At 40.0% G+C, this 21,760-nt stretch overlaps 1 protein-coding gene across 1 annotated transcript in view; it reads right to left on the reverse strand.

Annotated features, from left to right (window-relative positions):
* Window positions 1-21,760, reverse strand: part of tenm1 (teneurin transmembrane protein 1) — a 125,903-nt gene that overhangs the window by 83,114 nt on the left and 21,029 nt on the right. Inside the window, exons 3-7 of the mRNA XM_066714683.1 lie at window positions 19,853-20,008; window positions 14,355-14,563; window positions 9,054-9,264; window positions 6,869-6,970; window positions 419-613 (exon numbers count right to left, since the gene is read on the reverse strand). Of these exons, the coding sequence (XP_066570780.1) occupies window positions 419-613; window positions 6,869-6,970; window positions 9,054-9,264; window positions 14,355-14,563; window positions 19,853-20,008 (873 nt within the window). The remainder of the gene's footprint in view (window positions 1-418; window positions 614-6,868; window positions 6,971-9,053; window positions 9,265-14,354; window positions 14,564-19,852; window positions 20,009-21,760) is intronic.

Genomic DNA, 21,760 nt, shown 5'->3' on the forward strand with positions numbered 1-21,760 from the left:
CAACGATCAAATCTACATCATTTTAAAAATGTGCTTTTTCTGTTTATTACATAATATCTATCCTGGCAAGACAACAGAGTAGGGTGATGGAAAAATACAAGAGAATAAATACGGGGGAATAAATCTCTGGGGGCCAAAGCTTTGTCTTCTCCTGGCAGCATAACAGGAGCAAAGGAGATCAGAAAGTCCTTGTCCTTGTCACCCCTCGGTCCTTTGGGGGACGCCTCTTCAGCCCACTGGGGGGAGTTTGCCACACAATGGACAGGCAAACGTCTGCAGACCAGTGTTTGGCAACCACTGATATTCAGAGGTCGGCAGTTTAGGAAAAGCTGATCAATACACACAAACACACACACACACACACACACACACACACACACACACACAGCAGCGCTGAATAAAGTGAAGTCGACCTTACCTTGCTCGCAGTTGTGGCCCTTGTAGCTGGGGATGCAGACGCACAGCCCCTTGACACAGCTGCCATGGTTGGAGCAGGTGGGGTCTACACACTGGTCCTCCTGGATGTCGCACTCGGGGCCCTTCCAGCCTGGGTGACACAGGCAGTGGCCCTTCTCGTACTCCCCGTTGCCGCTGCACAGGACCGGGCAGGAATCTGCAGGAGTCAGGAATCTGCCAGGGTCACTATCAACCCTCGCTGGCATGTCACTGGACACCTGGGTCTTCCTGACACTGCAGGTCTGTCTGGTCCTATTGTTTAGTGCTATATTTGCTCTGTTTTCTTTTGCCTGCCCACTTCGGGCAAAACCTCTTTCCAAACATCTGCATTGGTGGTGAATTAAATCAGCATGGATAATAACCATTTAACTTTTACCTGGCGTCAGTTTACACAGTTATAACGTATTAAATTATGCAGAACTGGCATTCATGGACACACAGGAAAGAAGTGAGTTAAAAAGAATCAATGCACATCATCCCAACAGCTCTCCCAGTCTTGATGGGACTGTATGAGAGCCACAGAAAGCATCAAGCTAAGCCTCCGCCTGCCCTCCAAAAGGTGGCCCATGAAATCCAGTCAATTTGCCGAGTATTTCAATCTGCTCAAGTGGCCACTGAGCTGAACTCAAGCAACGGCGTGGCACACACACATTCAGACGATGCCCCCGGGGGTTTCTTCGGAAAGTAGCATGAAAATTGATGTTCATGAAACTCAGTAAAAATATAAATAGATACATAACTACGCATAAGCAGGCCAAGTTTCAGGACTACAATTTGATGCTCTGCTCAGTATAATATACATAAAATGAATTTAAAAATGGATGGATAGTGGTCGACCTTCACTGACCATTTGTTATGCCCAGGTGGCTTCCTAACATCTACTTTCACACGCATCAGCTTTGTTTTTAGAGAAACAGGTATATTTAAAAAATAAATGCACAAATCACACCTGGTGTCAACCATTTTAGCAAGACAAACACACTGCTCTGGAGGGGGTGTACTATTGCCTCAAATGCTTTTGAAAATCTGCTAACATGATTTTAAAGGATGATCAAGCTAATTTCAGTTAGAATGGTAATGCGATTTAAGCAAAGCAGAAATAGATATTGAATGAATCGCCCAAAATCAGACAAAGCAAAGCAACAACAACAAAAACGCTGTAAGAACATGAACGTTATTTACTTTGCCTTCTTCCTCTCCCTCCACTAACCTTCCTCTCTGCATTCCCCCTGCCCACGCCACCAAAAACCTTGGTGTCACCCTTGAGATTCATCTTTAGCTATAGCTTCATTCGTGCCATTTCTCTCTCCTTTTTCTTCTTATCCTTCTCTTTCAGCATCCTCTCGCGGAGCCTGTAGGCCGGGCCCTTGACCTTTTCAAGGGCTACTGCAGTCTCCTTCCTTAGTTTCCAGAGCCTTATCTTTTCTGTCTCCCCTTCCACGCGTTACTCCTTTATTTCAAGCCCTGCACAGAAATACACCCTCTCGTAACCCCCAGTCCCCTGTCTCTCCCTACATCCCCTCTCTGCTCCTCTTCTAAAGGTTGATTAATCATGCCTGACATCAGCTGTCCCTGATCAATCTCTCTCCTCTCTGTGGTAGATTAGGCTGCCTGTTAGATTTGGAAGATGTCCCCCTGCCTTTCAATTGCTCCTTAAGACTCATATTTTCAGAACACGTCGATGTCTGATATATACTGTTCTGCTTCAGCGTTCACCGTCATGTGTGGAGAAAATGTGAACGTGATGTTGCCCCTTGAAATACTGAATGTTTTGGGTTTGTGTTTGTTAATCCATGTAAGGGTATCTTCTACATGACTTCACAGTAATAATCATTTAAATCGTTTGCTTCTCATTAGACTCAAACACACACAAACACAAATATAATATCTATAAATGTGTCTGCTCATCCTCCACTGCACGGCATCATTTTAGACCCTGGAGAGTTTGTGCTGATCACTTACTTAAAGCTCCCATTTAAATTAGCTCCCTGCCTTGGTAATATATGGAAATTGCCAGTATAATGCAATTTAAACAGAAGACACTCCCTGCTTCCTTTCTTTTCTTTAAAGGTTCAAAGTACATTTATTTTAAAAACAAACCTTTCTTGTTCCAATCCCAATTAAACCTGTTACTTCTAATCTCTGCCTTTGTACTGTTTTGATCTTAAAATAGCTCATGGAACGAACTCAAAGAAATCTCAAGATGCAGTGGTGCTAATGACCAGAGAAACTTCTACTCCATCGCCTACAGCCTCAACTGGGATCTTTCCACCGAAGCAATACGCTTTGAAATGATCAGGTTTTTTATCCTTTATTTCAGATCTGATTATTAATCCAACAGTAACTACAGAGTGAATATACACAGTAAACCCTTTTCAATATTTCCATCACTAAAGACTAGAGTGAATAGTCCAAGTGAATGTGTATTAAGATACTAAACAAGGGCTCTTATGTCAATAGTGGGGTCAGAACTTCTCCTCTGCCTCGAATTTCATCCAAACTCTGACCCCAGCCATCGTTACCCTAAGGTACACTTATCCAGGCCAATTTTCCTTAGAAAGTACAGCACAGTGTACAGATATATTACAACAATAGGAAGCCACAGTAAAATCAGGGTACAGGGGAAAACAAACTGTTTAAATGTGCAAAGATTTGATGATAAATGTATCAGAGTTCACCTGATTTTGTTCTTAGTTAATGTTATTTTCTGTTTTAATGTTATTGTTAAAGTGAGCTATCTCAAACAGGCTGCATAACATATGTTTGCAAGTTCACAGCCAATGAAAACAAAACAAAATACAAAAATATGATAAAAGTGTGCTAATATGTGAATAAGCTATACAACTGTAAAGCCACAATGCAATTAACACTCCTCTTAATGACATTTATAACAGTCCTCACAGCTCTCTGTGGCTTTCCACTTTGCCTTAATCTGAGAGTGCCTTTGCCGGGACGGTATTTGTCCTCAGTTGTAATTTGCTTATTTCCAATTTAAATTAAAGCACATTAATTGGATTCATCGGGAATAATTGTACAGTGAGCTCTGAGCGCAGGGACGCGCACCCTACTCCCTTATTAAATACGCTCTAGCCTGGCATGCAGAAATCGTGCCTTAATGCTTCCTGCATAATAAACAACAACAAACAAACACACGAATAAGGATAAATGGGCCCCTTTGTTTTCTAAACATGTGTACCGTGTGACTCTTGCAACTGAATAACTTAATCACTCATTTGGCTCTAATAACATTCCCCGCTGAGCGCGTTTACTGGGCTTAAATTAGGCCCTCCTTGTTCTGTACTCATATGATGGGAAGCCTGAAGTTAAGAACATTAAGAGATTCATGTTTGACAAAAATTGCTGGTGGTGAGGCTTATAGAGGTAATGAATCACACCATATAATGATCAGGGTTGTTTAGGCTGTTAAACAGGCGTCTGTACCTGTTAGAACATCATGTTCATAAACGTCTCCAATAATCAGCTACAGGACAAATTTAAATAAAACAAGTGATTATTCTGTTTTTTTTGTAGTTCTTTCATTTGTCTCAGTATCTATACCATCGTTTATTTTAATCACTACTTTTCCGCTGTAATTTATTGTCTAGTGTTTGTTTTCTACCCACTGAATTAAACTGATAAGCGCTGGCAAGATCCCGCAGATGCAGATACGTTAGCTTTGATGCCAATGTTATACGATACTGGATGTCTTTAGCGTCCTCCGTTCAATTCATATGCACATGATTTTAGCCTTTAGCCATGTAGCTCGTGGAGTCTGGGGATTATCAGGTCAATTTGTGTACTTTCCATTAGAAAAAGATAAATCGAATTTGAACAACACAAATGCTGCACTTACCTCTCGGCCCATACAGCCCGGCTTATCCAATCATCTCGACACGAATTGATACTGACGATAGCGTACGATGGGAGAGATTTGTCCTGTGTTTTGATTTATTAAAGGTCACATTGTATTGTAAATGTTAAATTACCTAAAGGAACATACCATGGGGAACTATTATTAATATTATTAGTTATTTCTTAGCCCTTATTCAGGGTAACAGAGTTCACACAAGAGGCATTTAAAGTATTACTAAAGGTGCAAAGGTATATCTTAATATACAACATACATTATTGCATTTAGGAGCAGAACAACCCTACTGATTTAGAGAAAATGGAGATATAACTCAATTGTGACTTTGTTTTGGTCACAGCGTTCAAATTGGCCGCTATATATGACTGAATGGATTCTATCTTAAAATATGTCTCTGTCATTCGCATATATTTTCCAGTGTTCATCCGACAGAAATTAAAACAAACTCTCCACAATAATGTCACCGTCTACGATTGTATTGCATGATATACACACTCGAAGATACATGGTGTCTTACCATTCATATTAGTATACAGAGTGCTTACCTATTTTTAATATGAATATTTCTGTTTTGCTGAGGATTTGACATAAACATAAATTAAATAAATGCATATGTTCAAACATTAAGGAAATAAAAGCACTTATTTCACAAAAGGCAATACATTACATGTTTAAGTAGTTGTAATTAACTATAAATAAGGGAGCATTTCTTTTGTAATCAATACCTATAACCTCTTGGTACCCAAAAGTATTTTTCGGAGTAATTTAACGTGATGAAAAAAACTCCTTCACTCTCATGAGTGTTTGATGTCTGCTATTCGCCAACTGACACTTAAATTGAAAAGGATTAGTTTAAGGTAATAGAGGCAGTGTTACATAAAATAAATATTCTGATTAAGTATTGTCATTTCAGACCCAAGTGCCAGAAGACAGCACGCCGCCTGGATTCGCGGTCTGAAGTGGGCATAACGCACCGCGCGGCAACGAGGCGCTCAGAGACATTTCGTCGAGCATTAAGCAGACTGTTTTTTGTGTTTTTTTTTTTTTACCCATCTATAATATCATCCTGCCTCTTGTCCTTTAAAAACACACAAGGTCTCGGCAACCTTTCAGCTTTCCAGCTTGTAGACAGAAGCTCTCTGTTAGCAGGAGCACTTACATCTCTGACGGTCTATTAGTCTCCATATCGTCCCTGGCATAGCTCCGCATCGCGACCAGTAATGGGCACATTACCTTCGCTACAATAATTCTGAGGGATGAGATTGAGGCAGAGAGAGAAAAGGTGTGGGAATCAGATAGAAGTGATAGATGAAGAATAGGTTTCATGGAACCAAAAACCCAGGAAATAAATACAGGACTGATGCATTGGCGTTTAGGCTTCAAGTCAAGACACTTTAGAGTCACTAAGGTATTAAACCACTCCAGAGCAGAACCAAAGATGGCTGGCAGATATTTTAAATGTAGTAAGGCTATACCCACACATGTTTTTATCCCTTCATAGATCCCTTTATTGTGTAAATGTGTGTCCCAGTTTGAGCTAATTGCTCTCAGGGGTAAGATTCAGAGAGGAAAATGACATGTATTATTGATAGCAAAGTTTGATCTTCCACATTTAACACTTCTGTCCTTTTTTAACATTGTTTTTCATGGGGAAAAAATATTTATTAAATATTGAGATTGTATAAACTCAACACTCTCTTGGTATTATTTCTTTCTAGTTCCTCCTTGCAGAACAAGCCAGTCAAATTATTTATTTGAATCTGTTTGAATTCACTGCTGACATATCATCAGAACCAACATTGTGAGATCCTACTAGATTAGAGCAAACAGAAGCACTTGATAAAAAATATAATCTTGTCTCCTGCAGGGGACTTTTACAACCCTGTAATAAGAATCTAAACATGTTCTGGTCATAAACTGCTTTGGAAAGTGTGAAATCAAATGTCAGGTGCCATTAAGCCATAGACATGAGTTATGCTGTGTGTGACTATCAATCAGTTATTTAACCTTTTACCTTTTCTGGGAATTGTATTAATCTCGTAACTTTTTAGTTATGCTCATGTATTTTAAAAAGGCAGGGATTTTGCTGCTGAGAAAGTATAGAACAAAATGGGAAAATATTTGTAATAATTTAGTTATATTTCTGCATGTGCTTTCTCCTTTTTCTTCTTTAAATATATACCTATAATTAAAATGAGAGAGGGGGGTGAACAGCCAAAAATAAAGACACTCCACCGAAGGATTTACTTGACATTTTGGGCGAAAGCTGCGTTTTGATCTTGAACCGAGTTGAAAGAAGACATCACAGTCAGAGTTCTGTCACAAATGTTAGATTGCAAACAAATATTTAAAGGCAAATAAACAGAAGTATTTACAATTGTGAATAACACGGGGTGTTTTGGGAGCGCTGAACATCCGGCACAGTGGCAAGTATCGAGGTGTTTACCCTGCCTGCAGACAACTCGCTATAGCAGCAGTGTAAACTGTTCTAGAGAGAGATGGGGAGATAACGACTCGTACGAAGAGTGAAGAGAAACACTTTACCTTTTGCGCAGTCGGGCCCGAGGAACCCTGTGAAGCAGTGGCAGTGGCCGGAGATGCACTCTCCGTTCCCGTTGCAGTTGGTCGAACATCCGTCCATGGTTTCTAAACACATAATGCACACACTCGGTAATAGCTAGTAGGTAGAAATTCAATATTTCTTGATGAAGTTGTTCCATAGTTGCTCAGGGCAGCCAGCAATTTATTTCTGCTCAGATTATTTTTTCTTCTTTTTCTGCTCAGAAAAAAATAAAAGCGGCCGTTGACATGAAGACCAGAGCAGTGTTTTTCTGCTGATTGCTCTCTGGGCCGAAAAGACCCATTAGAAGGACCTTGTTATATTATATTACTGCACTTGGCAAATGGCCCCATTTGGAAATCTTCAGAAATTGTTTCTTCAAGGAGACTCTGCACAGACTTAGTGGCCGTGTTTGTACCTCAGCCCTAATGCCTTATATATGAATTGTGTAAGCAATAACAAGATCTGTAGAGAGCAAAAGCAGATCCTATGATACAGAATGACTTTAGTAATGTATCTGGGCACACAGGGCTTGAACTAACACAGGTGCACAAGGATAAAGTCACCAGCGACAGCACAGAATAATTATAAGGAGATATAATTAAATACCATAGCATAAACTGCTCGAAAATGCATGAAGTCCAACAAGCAAGCTCAAACCATGGAAGAATTATCACAGGTAACATATTTGGGTGCAATATTGCACTGCATTTTCCTATTATTTTGTCCAGATTTTTCTTCCAGCAAACTGTCCATGCACTAACACTGTTTGCTTGCAAAATAAATAAAGAATCTAATCTCTTATGGTCTGAGATGTCACTGGTGACAGAAAGGCACTTATTATCAGACTTCACAACGAATACAAAAAAAAAAACAGGAAGTAAAAATCACCTTCTCTGATATTTTTTCCTTCTTCCCACCGGCACAGGTTCTCTCGTTAGCCCAAGAGAATCCCGATCATGAATACATTAGTTTCTAAATTACCCCTGCAGCATTTACAGTAGAGTAAGATAAAAATAGAGTGAAAACCTTATCAAGAGCAGATGGGCAGTGCATTAGCGAATCCCACACCTTTCTCAGCATATGCCTGTGGACGGCCAACCAAAGGTCAGTCAATTAAGGCTGATGTGCTCCTTGTTTTAGGGCTCTGAAACCTACGAGAGGTTTTATTTGGAGACATGTAAGAGCCTCGTCCAGGGGATTTTAATTGGACATTATATGGTGCGACACAAATTCTGAGCAGGAGACTTGCATTAACTGGCTTCGAGGCTCTGCTCGATTGTCGGAGGAAAGTACGGCAGGTCAGTCCTTAGACCGAAAAAAAGAGCGAGAGACAATCATGACAGATCAGTTGGCAAAGGACGAAACGCACACAGCAACCCCAGAGCCCTGATGTGCCTGCGAGCCTCAAACCGGCATTATATGTTTTTAAAGTAATAGCATTTTACTGGGAAACTACAGATGCTATCGCTTTTGTAATTTTGTAATCATGACAGAGTCATGACAATGATCCTCAAACCTAAGGCTGCCATTTTGCTTTCTTGCTTTGCCTGCTTTCAACCACTTTATGTATTGTTATTATTTATGGAAGATCACTGTATTTGTGCCCTTATTTCTAGTTCTGCTCTTCATTAAGTACATTATTCAGCTGAGCAGCAGAACAATTATTAGTGTTAATGCTCAAACAGCATTTATATCAACCTAACCTTGTAAAACCCTTTCTTCACCAAGAGGTTATTTTAATTTTAATAATATAGCTTGTTCAGTTCTTTTTGGACTGTGCATACACTAAATGCATAATAGAAATGTCTTTGCTGAGATTAGAAAAAGCTTGAAGAAATACTGTAATATTACTGGGGTTGTGTACTTAAAAGAATGATACATCCCCTTATTAGTATTCAACTCAAGCTTCCTTAGGCTGAGTTGCAAAGGTTCGTATGCTTTGCTTTATGTGGATGAATGACAATTATAGCTTTGGAAAAACAGAAGCTCTAGTGATTTGCAACTAAAGTGTTGGCCCTTTGTTTCCTCTTCACAGTGAATGCTGTTCTACACAATTATGCAGTCAGTGTTGTGCTTTCGGAAAGTGGAAAAGATATACACAGTGAGTTCTGGAAGTGCAACTTGACCTATTCATTAGAATGTCCTTAAATATAATATTTTTTTTACCGATGGCATTGGTGAGGACAAAAACTTGCTCCATCTTCTTCCCATCGTTATAGAAGGCCAGGTACCACGTTCCCGGATCCATGTACTCAATGAATCCCGTCTCCTGGAGGGACGTAAGGATCAAATTCCTCGGAGCCGAGCTGGACTCTTCTGATGCTTTCACCTCTGGCTTAATCAACTGTTTTCCGTCCAACAGCTTGACGAAATCGAACTGTAAAACAAACACCACAGATACAAAACAAAAACACTGAGAACACAGTGTGCGTGTGAGTGGTGCGGACTGTAAAACAAGCACCCTTGATTTGAACAAACAACATTGTTGATGGGCTTTCATATCACTTCTGGCAAGAGCCCACTTTCCACAGGGACAACGTTTGAAGCCATAAATCAGAATAAAGCATTTTTACCACAAAGTAAACAAAACAATTCGAAAGCTGCGCTGATGTAAAAAAAGAAGAAGGGAAATTTTTTTTTCAATACTTTAAACAAGAGTGAGTAGTTTCAGTGGCACTAACAGCTTTCAGGGACTTTTACCAGCAGATGGTGAGGAAGAATAACCCCAATCTTGCCTTGTTTCCATATCTAACCAAAGTATCAATACAGGCTGCCAAAATCTCCCTCCCCAGTTTGTGTTTCGCCCCATCTTTCCATCACCCTAAACACGCCTCTGCGAAAACTCTGGCTTAATCCACTGAGTGGGCAGCTTCCTACAGCCTCGCCCTCCTGACCAGGCCCCTCCCTCAGGCAAGCCAAGGCCAAACATATCTTCTTATTCATCCACTCACTGTGCTACTTGTAGGGCCTGTGTGAAACTGCTGAATTCAAATCAAGGGATACAAAACATGAGGAAAGATGGAAGAAATGTATACATCTATTTTAAATACACTGACATGTCTTGGCTTTTCCCTCTTAAACACAAAACCTGCATAAAGACAAGGTGGCCGGGCTGTTCGATGTGCACAAGACAGGCGTGCGCCTCTAGTAACTGGCAGAGAGGCGCAGTGAGTGGTGCGACAGCCTGCGGTGACGTTCGCATTTGTTTAGAGTCCAAACAAAGCACACTTGGATCACACACTATCTTCTGCTAGTTTGTATGAAGGCTTCTCACCTTCGGGCCACATAAAATCTTTTTTTTACTTTCTAACTTCCAAAATGAACTGAATGCTGATGATTCAAACTTCTGCAATATCCACAGGCGGCGAAATTGCTCTTGTGAACAGCGCGACTCTGATAAATTCAAGAGCAATGCTCAGCCAAATGCTCCCTCCGGCTCTGGGGATGAGGGTAATTTTGCTTATAATTCAGAAACACAGCAAGTCATTTGGAGCGGCACTTGGTCCTGCATTGTAAAAACTTTGGAAAAGCAAACGAGCAGCGGCTTTATCACGGCAATGAGTCAAATAGCACCGGCTGCTGCAGAACAAACAGACTAACCAACAGAGTCAAACTGGGTTTCACTTATTCAGAGTTAAAATCAACTGTGGAGTCAGCTTCAGTTCAGTACACAGACCAGATTACTGCTTTCGATTCCCGTGGAACAAACACGCTTCGTCCAGTCATGGAAACAGTCCGCCTAAAAATAGTGTACTTTAGTCATGCTTGGGTATCAGGTAACAGATCTGAAATAACAGATAAAAAAAGAGTCCCAATGGTTTCCTGTTTGTGTTAAAAATGAAAGAAAGTGTAAAACCACAACTTGGAACATTGTTAGTGACTTTTGTGTTTCTATGTGTTTAAAATATAACACTACTGAAGCCAAATATGTTTTTTAAGCAAATTTAAACTATAAGAAACTAAGAACGACTATTATTATTTTTAAATGAAACAATAGGCATCCTATTTAAGTATAATATTATATTACAGTATGGGACATTAAATAATACTTATTAAGTTAGCTGCTTTGATCAAATTCTATCCAGACATTTTCCTGTGAGTCAAATGTGGGGAAACACATGACATCAAATGCTGTCGTAAGAACATGCCTGGGTTTCCAGCAAGTGATAGCCTGTGTAGGTATGTGACTCAGAATCCCCAAATCACAACGAATAAAAGAAGAGCAGAATGATGTGAGAAAACAGTAACCCCACTTCCTGAGAGCTGTGTCATTATCTGGGGGTTATAATCAATTATTTGTATTGGTCAGGAGTTTGTGTCTGTTCCTCCTGAGTAATGGGCCGTGTGGGGGGAAGCAAACGTCAATACTGCGGGGAGCGAGCTCGAGGAAACAGTGTGAGCAGACTAGACAATGAGAGGGCTTGTAACACACTTGTCATCTTATAAATGTATAATAACCAAGCTATTAACATTTAATTATCAGCTTATAACGGGTAAACATATGAGAACAAGAGTCCTTATATCAGAAGGAAACACGTAATCATGAAAGGCTGGTTTCTAACATGTGATCCAGACCCTTCATTTTAAACACATCAGAACGCATCACAAACCACAGAACAACTACAGTTGAGTGAGGAAGCGGTGACGACATTTAAAACAAACCAGGAGGGAAGTGCTTGAGGTTAAACTTGTCTGTGCAGTTTAACCAGCAGAGGATCAAAACAAACTCTGCAGGAAAATAAGGGCACTATCCGCTGTAGTGACAGGGTCCCCTTGGAATCAAAGCTACGGCACACGTGTAACCACACTACCTGGAGGACACGGACTCAAATAAACGACAACACACTCCAATTATATCTCATCACGTAACAGCTTGCAGGCTCGGTCGGATGAGGCTAGAGGATTTAAGCGGTGAGTCGGTGGAGAGGGTAGGAGAGGGACTTGAGTGCTCGGCCGGGTGACCTATAAAGAACTCTATCAGCGGCGATCGGGTATTACTATTTCTGGTCAAGAGGAACATATGCCTGTCTATCCCCAGGGGCGGCTGAAGTGCAGATTAGTCAATGTCAACGACCAGACAAACTCGTGTGGAATCCCAAGATTTCCTGCTCAGAAGTGGGGAGAGAGGATGTCTCTGCCAGGGAATGCCATTAAGGGTAATTCATTTTGTGTTAATGGGCACCACGACCACCAGCACAGACTGTAAAAGGCCGCGTCACAAAGCTCAGAGTGTTTATATGGTTGGGTCAAGAAGAATGGTGCTGAAGACATTTAATCACGTAGACAAGCTCTGGGATAAACCGAGAGTCCAACATTTCTTGCCATAGTAGAAATGGCACAGAATCACTAGATATCATCATGGCAGTGATCAATAAGTCCAAAAGTGGGCCTAGACCCTATCAAGGAAATAGTTGCCTGTTGTCCCAATTCTTCTGATGCATTGGAGTGTGTATGTGGTTCATATAATATATAATGGTTCATAAGTATGTATATTTCCTTCCTTTAAATCTCCTAACCGTGCAAAGGGTCAGAAGATTGATAAGAGTTTGATATCATTCCATCAGTTTATTTCTTGTATAATTAACTGTCTGCCTGGCTTTGCTTTGTTAATGTCAGGATCAAAGAGCCGGTAACAACGCTCACATTCTGCGGATGTACAGCGGGACTCACTCCTATATGCTTTCGGATGTCAGCAAATGAATTAGATCCTCATTTTTTTAGTTCATCAAAAATTGTCACTTGAAAGACACACGGCAAAATTAGTGCCAAGACTCTTCATCTGGTGGTGATTAAATAATAACAGGGATTGATGAGACCAAGTAGATAATTAACAAGTACAAAAAAAAAAAACACTTAAAAGTTCAGTAATTTAAGTTACAGTGTAATACCATCAACTGTCACGTCCAAAATAATTGGCAAACTGCATAAATATATCACTTTTACTTCATACATTTTACTACTTGTCAGACAAAAAAAAAGTCTTTCATGAAACTCCCAGCAGTAAGGAATTATAAATTAGAGACGCTGCCACCGCTAGAGTCAAACACTACTTTCTTAGCCTGAAGGCAATACTCTGGATTGTGTAGGTCTAGGAGTCTTAATTGCCTACATCCCTCTTGCAATACGTATATTATGTATAGAGCCGTGTAGTGTACTTCTGTAATGTGGATAATGCTGTAAGAATCATTATCGGGTGTATATGAAGGCTTGACAAGCAGCTTTTAAAGAATATTCTCTATATGCTGACTTCGGAGTAGGATTTGTTTTGTTGGCTTCTTAAAACAACAATTACACACCAGGTAGGAGTTAGTGTAGTCGATTACTGGACTACACGAAAACGAGTTAACTATGTGATTACAAAAAACATTTGTGCAGATCTTATAAACTTGAGATATAATATATAATTTGCGATTGATGTTTATTAACAGTATCGTTAAACATTTCGGAGAGGCGGGTCAGGTGAGCAGCTCTCTGCTGAACGCACAAAAAGAAACCACGACTTCTGCAAAGAGTGCCATGGTGACGTTTCTTGGGGAGGATTATCATCTGTAAGAAGAAACCTCGGCGAAGGATGACATTAATCCACATTTTGACAGTTGCATTTCACTGGATCACTTTTATGGTGGTGGATAAACACATTTCGATTTATAAGGCTTGGAGAATTAGCAAAGACATATTTGTGCATTCCTACAACTATGGTCCCAGCAGAGAGAATCTTTTCAATTACCGGACAGGCTAAGCAATCGCCTCTCGTCTGAACATGTAAATATGTTAATATTCTTAAACAAAAATATGTAAATCGAATACAAATATAGGAAACACAGGGATAGTTTTGGTTTAGTTTAGTTTCTGGTTTAATGCTAAAGAATATATACTTTTGTTATGGAGTCTGGGATTTTTTTATAAGAAAATAAAATTAAATAGCCTTAAACTAAAGGTTAAGGGTTAATGCACTACATTTTTTATTTCATGCAAATTATACATTTTATTTGGATGTGTACAATAAATGTCAAGTAAAAATTGGCATTTATTTTTTTTGTACATGCAGGTATTATTTTATTTTTCATTAAAAGAGTATGGAATAAATACATAATTTTGAATTAAATTAATCTGATTCCAGTACTTAATGTATATGGTATGCTAGTAATGTTAAACTATCATGCTGTGTACATTTACAGTAGGCCTGTATGTGCCTTTTAACGAAGTAAGAGCAGGGACTCTAATTAGGTTAATCGAATACATGAAAAGTTTGGCTCACGAGTATTCGAATAGCAAATTATTCGAAATTCCCAGCCCTATTACACACACATGCAAGAGTCTGTATTCAGTTGGATGTATTTGAAAACTGAAATTGTGTTTCCAACCCGCATATATTGCACTGCAATGTTATAAACATAGACTTTGCAAACCACAGTCACCAAAAGTTGTTTTTTAAATCTTTGTAGTGTGGCGTTGGACCGCCAGTACCTGTGTGTGGGTGGGGGGGATGTTTCTTCTTCCGTAAATCCCCAACAAGGCATCCCGGGCCAGGGAGATGTTGAACTTCACATACGTGGGGTGGTGGACGGTTATGTGAAAGCGCCAGAAGAGGCCTGGAGGGATGGTCTGCATGACTTGCGTCCCGATGTCCACCTCCCCTCGGTCTATCGCTCGGCCGCGTTGAAACACTGTTTTCTCTGAAACACACAAGGGAGAGACGCATGTGTTAATGTAGTGCAGATGACAGTGTCTTTTCATACATCCTGTTCCTTGGACAAATGTTCCCATGTATTCAAAAGTATCCCCCCACTCTTCAATCAGAGCTTATATTTCCGAAGGAATTCCTGCCCTATATTGGTCAACACCCAGAATACAGGAGGACAACTCAATTAACGTTATCAGCCATGGATAACAGTTAAACAGTGATTTATGGAAACTCACAGATCAAGTTTGTTCAGGTAAAAGTGCCCTTATCACTAATTATACGGATCTGCGGACGAGGTGGAAATGATCCGTATGCATTTATTACACTTCCCTGTTGATTTATCCCATTGTGCCCAGAGCCCCTGGGTGTAAATTAAATTTCCTTATACCCAGAGCCTTGTTCTGATTAAAGTGATGGTATCATTCAGCACATGCTAGCCTAACGCGATTGGTAATCAGGAATGATTTTCGGTGAACATCGCTCAGAGATCCAGGTGTGAACTAATTATTCGTTGCTGATGCCTTTTTGAGGCGCTCTGCTTTCACACAACAGGTAGGGATTTGAGGAAGAAAAACAACAAAGAGCACAGAAGGCAACTGTTAGAATTACAGAGCAGCGGTGCATCTGAGCAACTCCAATCATCAGTAATTATTTCTATCCAGTAGATACGAGATAATTATTGTTCAGCTGAGGTGTTGTTTATAGTTTGTTGTTTACTAATTATATGATTATTATATCTGTTTTACAATTTTGATACGTCTTTCTGTTTTCTTTTGTATGGGAACTTTTATTGAAACTGAAAAGCACAGGGGTGGGTGGGGGAAGATATGACCGACAGATAGTTATGTAGATAGTTATCTACAGTAAAACAATGACTATGTTGAAAATGAAACTACATTTCTAGGAGGACAACATGAAAACAAAAAAACAGATAATATGGACACCTTTAACCCTTCACACACATTAACATCAGTACACTGTGTAGAGTTTCTTATTTCAGACTAAATGTTTTAGGAACCGATTCAGTACAAGGGCTGGTCTTTTTCTTTTATACTTGCCTTTGAATCCCAATTCCTCTTGTGTCTAACCCTGCCTGAAGTTGTTGTGTCTGCCATCTGTTACATATTAATACTCGCTGATTATCCCAGGCAACGGTGATTATTCTGGCATGGATCTCAACCTAGTGATTTCAAAGTTGTAGAGAGGGCGGGGGAGTTTGGAGGAAAGTGCACTAACTAGAACACCAACTTCTAAACTGATTAATACTCATGGCCTTGAGGTTATCAGGATAAAACAATTAGATCTGTAATCTATTTTCTAAAAACTAATTGTCCTTCAAACTTTGTTCCATTTTTAACCAGCAGCGAGACCCTCTCTACATACAAGATGATTTTTTCTTCTTCTTCTTCAATGAGAATGATTATTTTCCGCTGCTGAAAGAATGGCACAACAAGCCACTATTTAATACCTTGTGTGCTTGAGGTGCAAAGAAAGGAGATAAAGATATCTTGTCTCCTCCTTGCACCACAACCTGATAGGTGCAGATAACAAGTTTAATGATTTTTCAAAGAACCTGCCTTAGGAAGAATAAAAATATCACCAAAGACCAGGTCACTATAATTAAGGCAATTCAATTAAAAGGGTCTTTGAGCAGTACCTAATAAGACTGTAGGCATTCTTCCTATTTCAATTGCCAAATTAATGTCAGATAAGTCAAGGTGTAGATAATTCCATAGGCCCAGAAGACCTGTCTCTTTTCTATTACATTGTTAACCCATTAACACCATCTGCTGGGAAAAAAAGCTACAGCAAACAAATCTTTTGATTGAACTATTGATACATCAATGTCAAACTCAACATCCAATTCTTTAATAATGCTGAATGCTTTTCCAAAATCCAAAATTGCCAACTCACCCCGATATAAATTAGATTGTAGGTTGGGCGTTGTATTACATTACCTCTTCTAATATCTGATTATAAGTATAGCAAGTGCAGGCGCCAATCTGTCACTTTGCAGCATGAATTTGTAACCAGAGTGCGACACTGCAGCTGCACTAAAGACTCATATCTGGACAGAACTGGAGACTGTATCACAACATACCAAAATCAATAACAGTGATGAACCAAAGTACAATCAATGGGCAGGACATGAGACGAAAGTCACTGCAGAATATTGATGCATTCTTCTTTAAAGATGTGTAGCATAAAATAAATCTATGCACAAGTGACTCTATATTTCATACGTTTTAATATTTGATCTGCTAGATAGTAGGGACTTGTATCAAATTATGCGATGGCATTACACACACTGGTACAAAGAGGAACTTGAGACTATTTAAAATATTTTCCTTTTCAGCTGTGCTTTTTTTTCTCCTCCCGTTAAACATGTACAATGTGCTACTCGGAAATATATGCAGACGGATGAAGTCAAAGGATTTAAACGTCTTCATCTGACATGATTATTAAGCATTTTTAACTCTGTGATATCGGAAGAACTGTTGAAAAGAGGATTCTACCTGTCACTCAAACATATCAAATAAAAACTGAATATGTAGATATCAATTAAAGACCAAAGATCCCTCAGGACTAGACCACAACAAAACCCCTATCACCCCCATGAAAGCAAAGGCAAAATATTTATGGTTGGTTAATAATTTGCAAACCTCCAATTTATGCTATAAGAACAGAACAGTGGTCAATAAAATCAATTGTGGATCAATCCACAGCTGGTATTTGGACCTATAAAAGAGGGACTGAAACAGTGGAATTACATGCATTTGTGGCTCTCTATCATCTTTTATAGTTTGTTAGTAATAAGAATTACTCTCGAGTCGTTAACATGTATACATTACTATTGCGACGTGCTTTAGAAATCAAATAACGTGCAGCTGTGAGGTTCATTTTGATTGTATTTTGGATGTCGATATCTGTTTTCATTTCCTATGCATGAGTATTGTTTGCATGTGTTTTCTTTGAGTTATCCATATGTATGCAAACAATGACATCACAAATACACTTAAACAATACATGTGTTGTTAGCCAAATTGAAGGAAGCAGCAATATTTTAAAGCTATCCTTGCTTCACCTGCCTAGCAAAACGTACAAGCTCCATTCTTGTATATTTTCTGGGGGAGTGTATGTCATGATAAAGCAGATCGGCTATGTGCTGTGTATTTGGCGTGGTTGATCATGTGACAGCATGCTATAGTCACCTTAGGCTAACAAGTTGTTTGTCAAATGTATTTAATAAATTGGCAATAGTAAAGAAATTGATATTTTCAAACATCTGCCCTAACCGCAGCGGTGCCCTGAGGTTGATAATGCAGGCAGGACAGTGCGTTGTCTCAGAGTTAATAGGAGGGAGAGGCAAGAATGCATCTTCGAACAAAGTGTATAGATGTACATGTGCAAATGCAGTTCATAAATATTTGCAAAATTAATTGGGAAATGCCTCAAGACATTTCAAGGGGTTTTGAAACTAGATGTCATGATTGTGTTGCTTTTTCCTCAACATTTCCTCAGCTTCGAAGTTGTCTATAAAAAGTGGATTCCCGAAAGTTTGTTCGATTTGGTGATGGAAAAGGATGTTCTTCACAAAACGGGCTTGTTGAAATCGACATCTCAGTCACAGAAGAACGGTCTATGAGTTGGGCTTACAAATGCAGATTTAGATCTTGCAAACTCCAATACAGATTTACCATAAAAGTACCACAATCATCACAAACCTTCTGGCGATTGCATGCATTTGTAAAATCACACCCCACCTGGCCGTGTCTGTCAGCATGTAGCATTGAGCATCACTGTGGGGTTATGAAGGTGAACAGCAGACCTCTCCATAACCAGCTCTGCCAGAAACATCGCCTGAAAGAGTTAATCGTTTGCAAGAGTGGCTTTGAGGAAGTGATTAAAAAGCACACTCTTCCCCTGCTTTAATTAAGTGCCTACAGTGCTTATTATCATTAATTTGAGTTTCTGGACAATATAAAATAAAATGATCCAGCAGCATTAACTCCCCTGCATGACACACACCGCCTTATAAATTGTGTTAATCCCTGGCTAGAGTGTGATTTTTTTCCTTCTTCTTCTTCTTCTTCTTCTTCTTCTTCTTCTTCTTCTTCTTCTTCTTCTTCTTCCCCACTTGGCAATCAAACGGATGGATGTGTCAGACTGCTTTAGCAAAGATGGCTGTAATACAGAGGAAGCTGGACATTTTGGCACTGAGCTTTTGAAAATTTAAAGCCCTGAGATTCATGATAGTTCTCTCTGCACAACAGCACGTGGTTTGGAGGATCTGTGAGAGAGGCAGGGCTGTATTTCTCCTCCTCACTGTCTCGCGTTGCTCCGGTTTGTGCAGACCCTTATGTACACACACACTAAAACTGACTTGACTCTGGGAGTGTAATTTAAAAGTTGGGTGCTGGTGGAGTGATTCGCTTTAAAGGATCACCTGATTATACAATCGCATTCCTCAGCAGCATGATACCCCTATAATCAGGTATTTATCAGTCTATCATAGGTGATACCCTGCTGGCACAGACACCTTTTAAGGCAGCGCGATGTATTCATTACCCCTCTCTCGCTGCGCTTTATCTTCCCAGCCCAGAATGCAATTGTACAGCGAGCAGATAGGGCTGCAGTTTTCAGATCTATAACAGGCTGAATTCCACCAGAGGTGATGAAGTTATGAACAGATCACAGACCCGATCCTACGAGCTGATCTGAGGAAAACCCACGAGAATCCAGACTGAAATGAGCTGATTTTCTGGGGCCCCGAATGTCCATTTTCAGGGCCAAACGAGACACTCACAGCTGAGTCGTACAGAAAGTCCTGAACCACTGCAGGCTAAATGTCGACCCCTGAAATAAAACCTTGAATCGCTTAATTATTGTTATTGTAGAGAACTTCAGGATGTATCTATGTATTTGTTTTTTTAAAGACTGTATACTTTGCCACCAATTACATCATGGCTTTGATGCAACAGTTTCTTAATTATATCTTCCGGAAAGATCTTGTGCAATGATTAATAACTCACTTCCATGCCGTTATATAACTTCCTTCGTGTGTTAACCATCATTAGGAAGATGCACCCTTCACACCCTTTCCCCAGTATAGTAAGTAACCGGTGAGCTGTGCTGCTGCTCTTTGAAGGGTAGAAAATTCGTAAGGATGTGACAGATGTCAGTGATGAACACACTCTACTGCACTCACTTAATTCAAACGAGCGCCATTCTGTGGGAGGGTTTGATGGCAGAACACCTCCTGACATCAGGCTCCACTCACCTCCTTTGTCGCCCGGCTTATCGGGACCAGGTGCCCCGACTGGAGAGAAGGTGGTTTCCAGGGTTTCGGAGTCCTTGCCCATTTTGCTGACTCCGTTTTCGTACAGCTGCCCATCCACCGGCTGTAGATGCCACGTTAAGCCAAACAAATGCACTGCTGTAGGAGAAACACATAGTCAAGACCTTACATTGTCAATGGGAAGCCTACTGACCGGTGTGCGAGGGCCACAGTGGTGTCGTGTGGTATTCGTGTCAACTATAAAGAAGGAACCTTTTTAATATCAACCTCCACGGATGATGCGTGGCCGATCTGCCATTCATTGTCAGTCTTAAACACCTCACACTGCTTCTGTGCTTATTAAGGCACAGCATGACAGTGCTGCGCAATTAAGCCAGATCTCTTGAGATACGGTCTGGGGCAGGCGTTGAACTCATAGCATATTACTTTCTGTGCGACTAATGATCCCTTCATGATCGCTGCTCAGTCACAATACATCTGAACCCTCACAACTGAAAGGTTACGGTGATTTTCTTTCATAAAAGAAACAAAACAAAAACATTTCAATTACAGACCAGGTCTAATACACTGAGGTGCATTTTGGTAAACATAAATCCAGATGATCATTGCTGTTATTACGCTTTTGGACAATGCCTTTCACTATCTGTAGTTTCTGTTTGTGTCTTTACTGCAGACTCATCTCCTGGGCTGCTCGGCTCTTTGTTATTGAACTGAGCTTACGTATTGTTAGCACTTCTGTGTTGTTATCTCATTGTACCCGGATGTAGGCATATTGTGTGTTGTTCTGATTGCCTTACTGCACTTTATAATGTTTTGAAATGTATCTTATGCAAACTACAATCACCTGGATAATGGTGTCGTCTAATAAATAGATAAATAAATAAATAAATGATGCCAAGAAAATAAGTCAAGAGCGTAAATGCTGGACAAAATAAAGGACCTGTACTTGAATATATGGATTAATTCTTTTAAAGCACATTTGTTCAGTACCATTTATTTTTTATTTTTTATTGAAACTTCATACAGCAAACATCTACCCAAGCGCCATGATTGGAAATGAATCATAATCAAATCGAGCCCCCTGCAGATCCGTAGTGTAAGTGTGGCAGTTCCTACACCACCTCCCTTTCCTACCACAGGAAAGCAACGCACATGTGGCACAGAAAACAATGGGTTCCAGATCGTTAACAAGCTCGGGGCCCCGCAGGAAGCCGGGCGCCACGGCTGGCCGGTGATTAGGAGTATCTCTTCTTCAAAAGACGATCTGCATAACAGATGATCACTTGTGTAGCGTTTAGATCTGTAGATCAAGGTAATTGACTTCTGACAACATCAAAGTACCTTTATTCCTCTTTTCCGTTTGACTTTGTGTATTTCTTTAAGCAGACAGGGCATGGGTTTCCACTCCGTGCTCACTTAAAAAAACGAGCTGGGTTTCTGTTCCCAATTGATGTGCGGTGCTTAATTAAACTCAAAGTAGATCAAACTGCTTCGCATACACTTTATACGCTTAAGTGAGAGATTAATTAAAACTAGCCAATTTCCAAATATGCGTTTCCGAATCTGTGACAGGGTTTATGGGTAAGTCAAGTTGACACATCTGCTGTGGTTTTCTTCATGCTGAGCCTGTCCTGTTTTAACATTAGGAGAGAGTGCCATTTTGGAAAAATCCAAGGTGTAGTGTGTATGTTTTATATTGGCAACCAATTTCTGAGCCAGAATTGCATTTCTTTCCCCCTCTCTAATGACAAAGACATACAGAGTATGATTCAGAGTAGGACAAGACTTTAAAATGATCAAAAATAAAACAAACACAAAATACAAACAGGGCAACCATGTAGATAAACACGTCACAATTTATTTGACAGCTAATTTCCCTCATTTTAGTTT

Source organism: Amia ocellicauda, chromosome 10 (genome assembly GCF_036373705.1).
Source record: "Amia ocellicauda isolate fAmiCal2 chromosome 10, fAmiCal2.hap1, whole genome shotgun sequence".
NCBI lineage: Eukaryota > Metazoa > Chordata > Actinopteri > Amiiformes > Amiidae > Amia > Amia ocellicauda.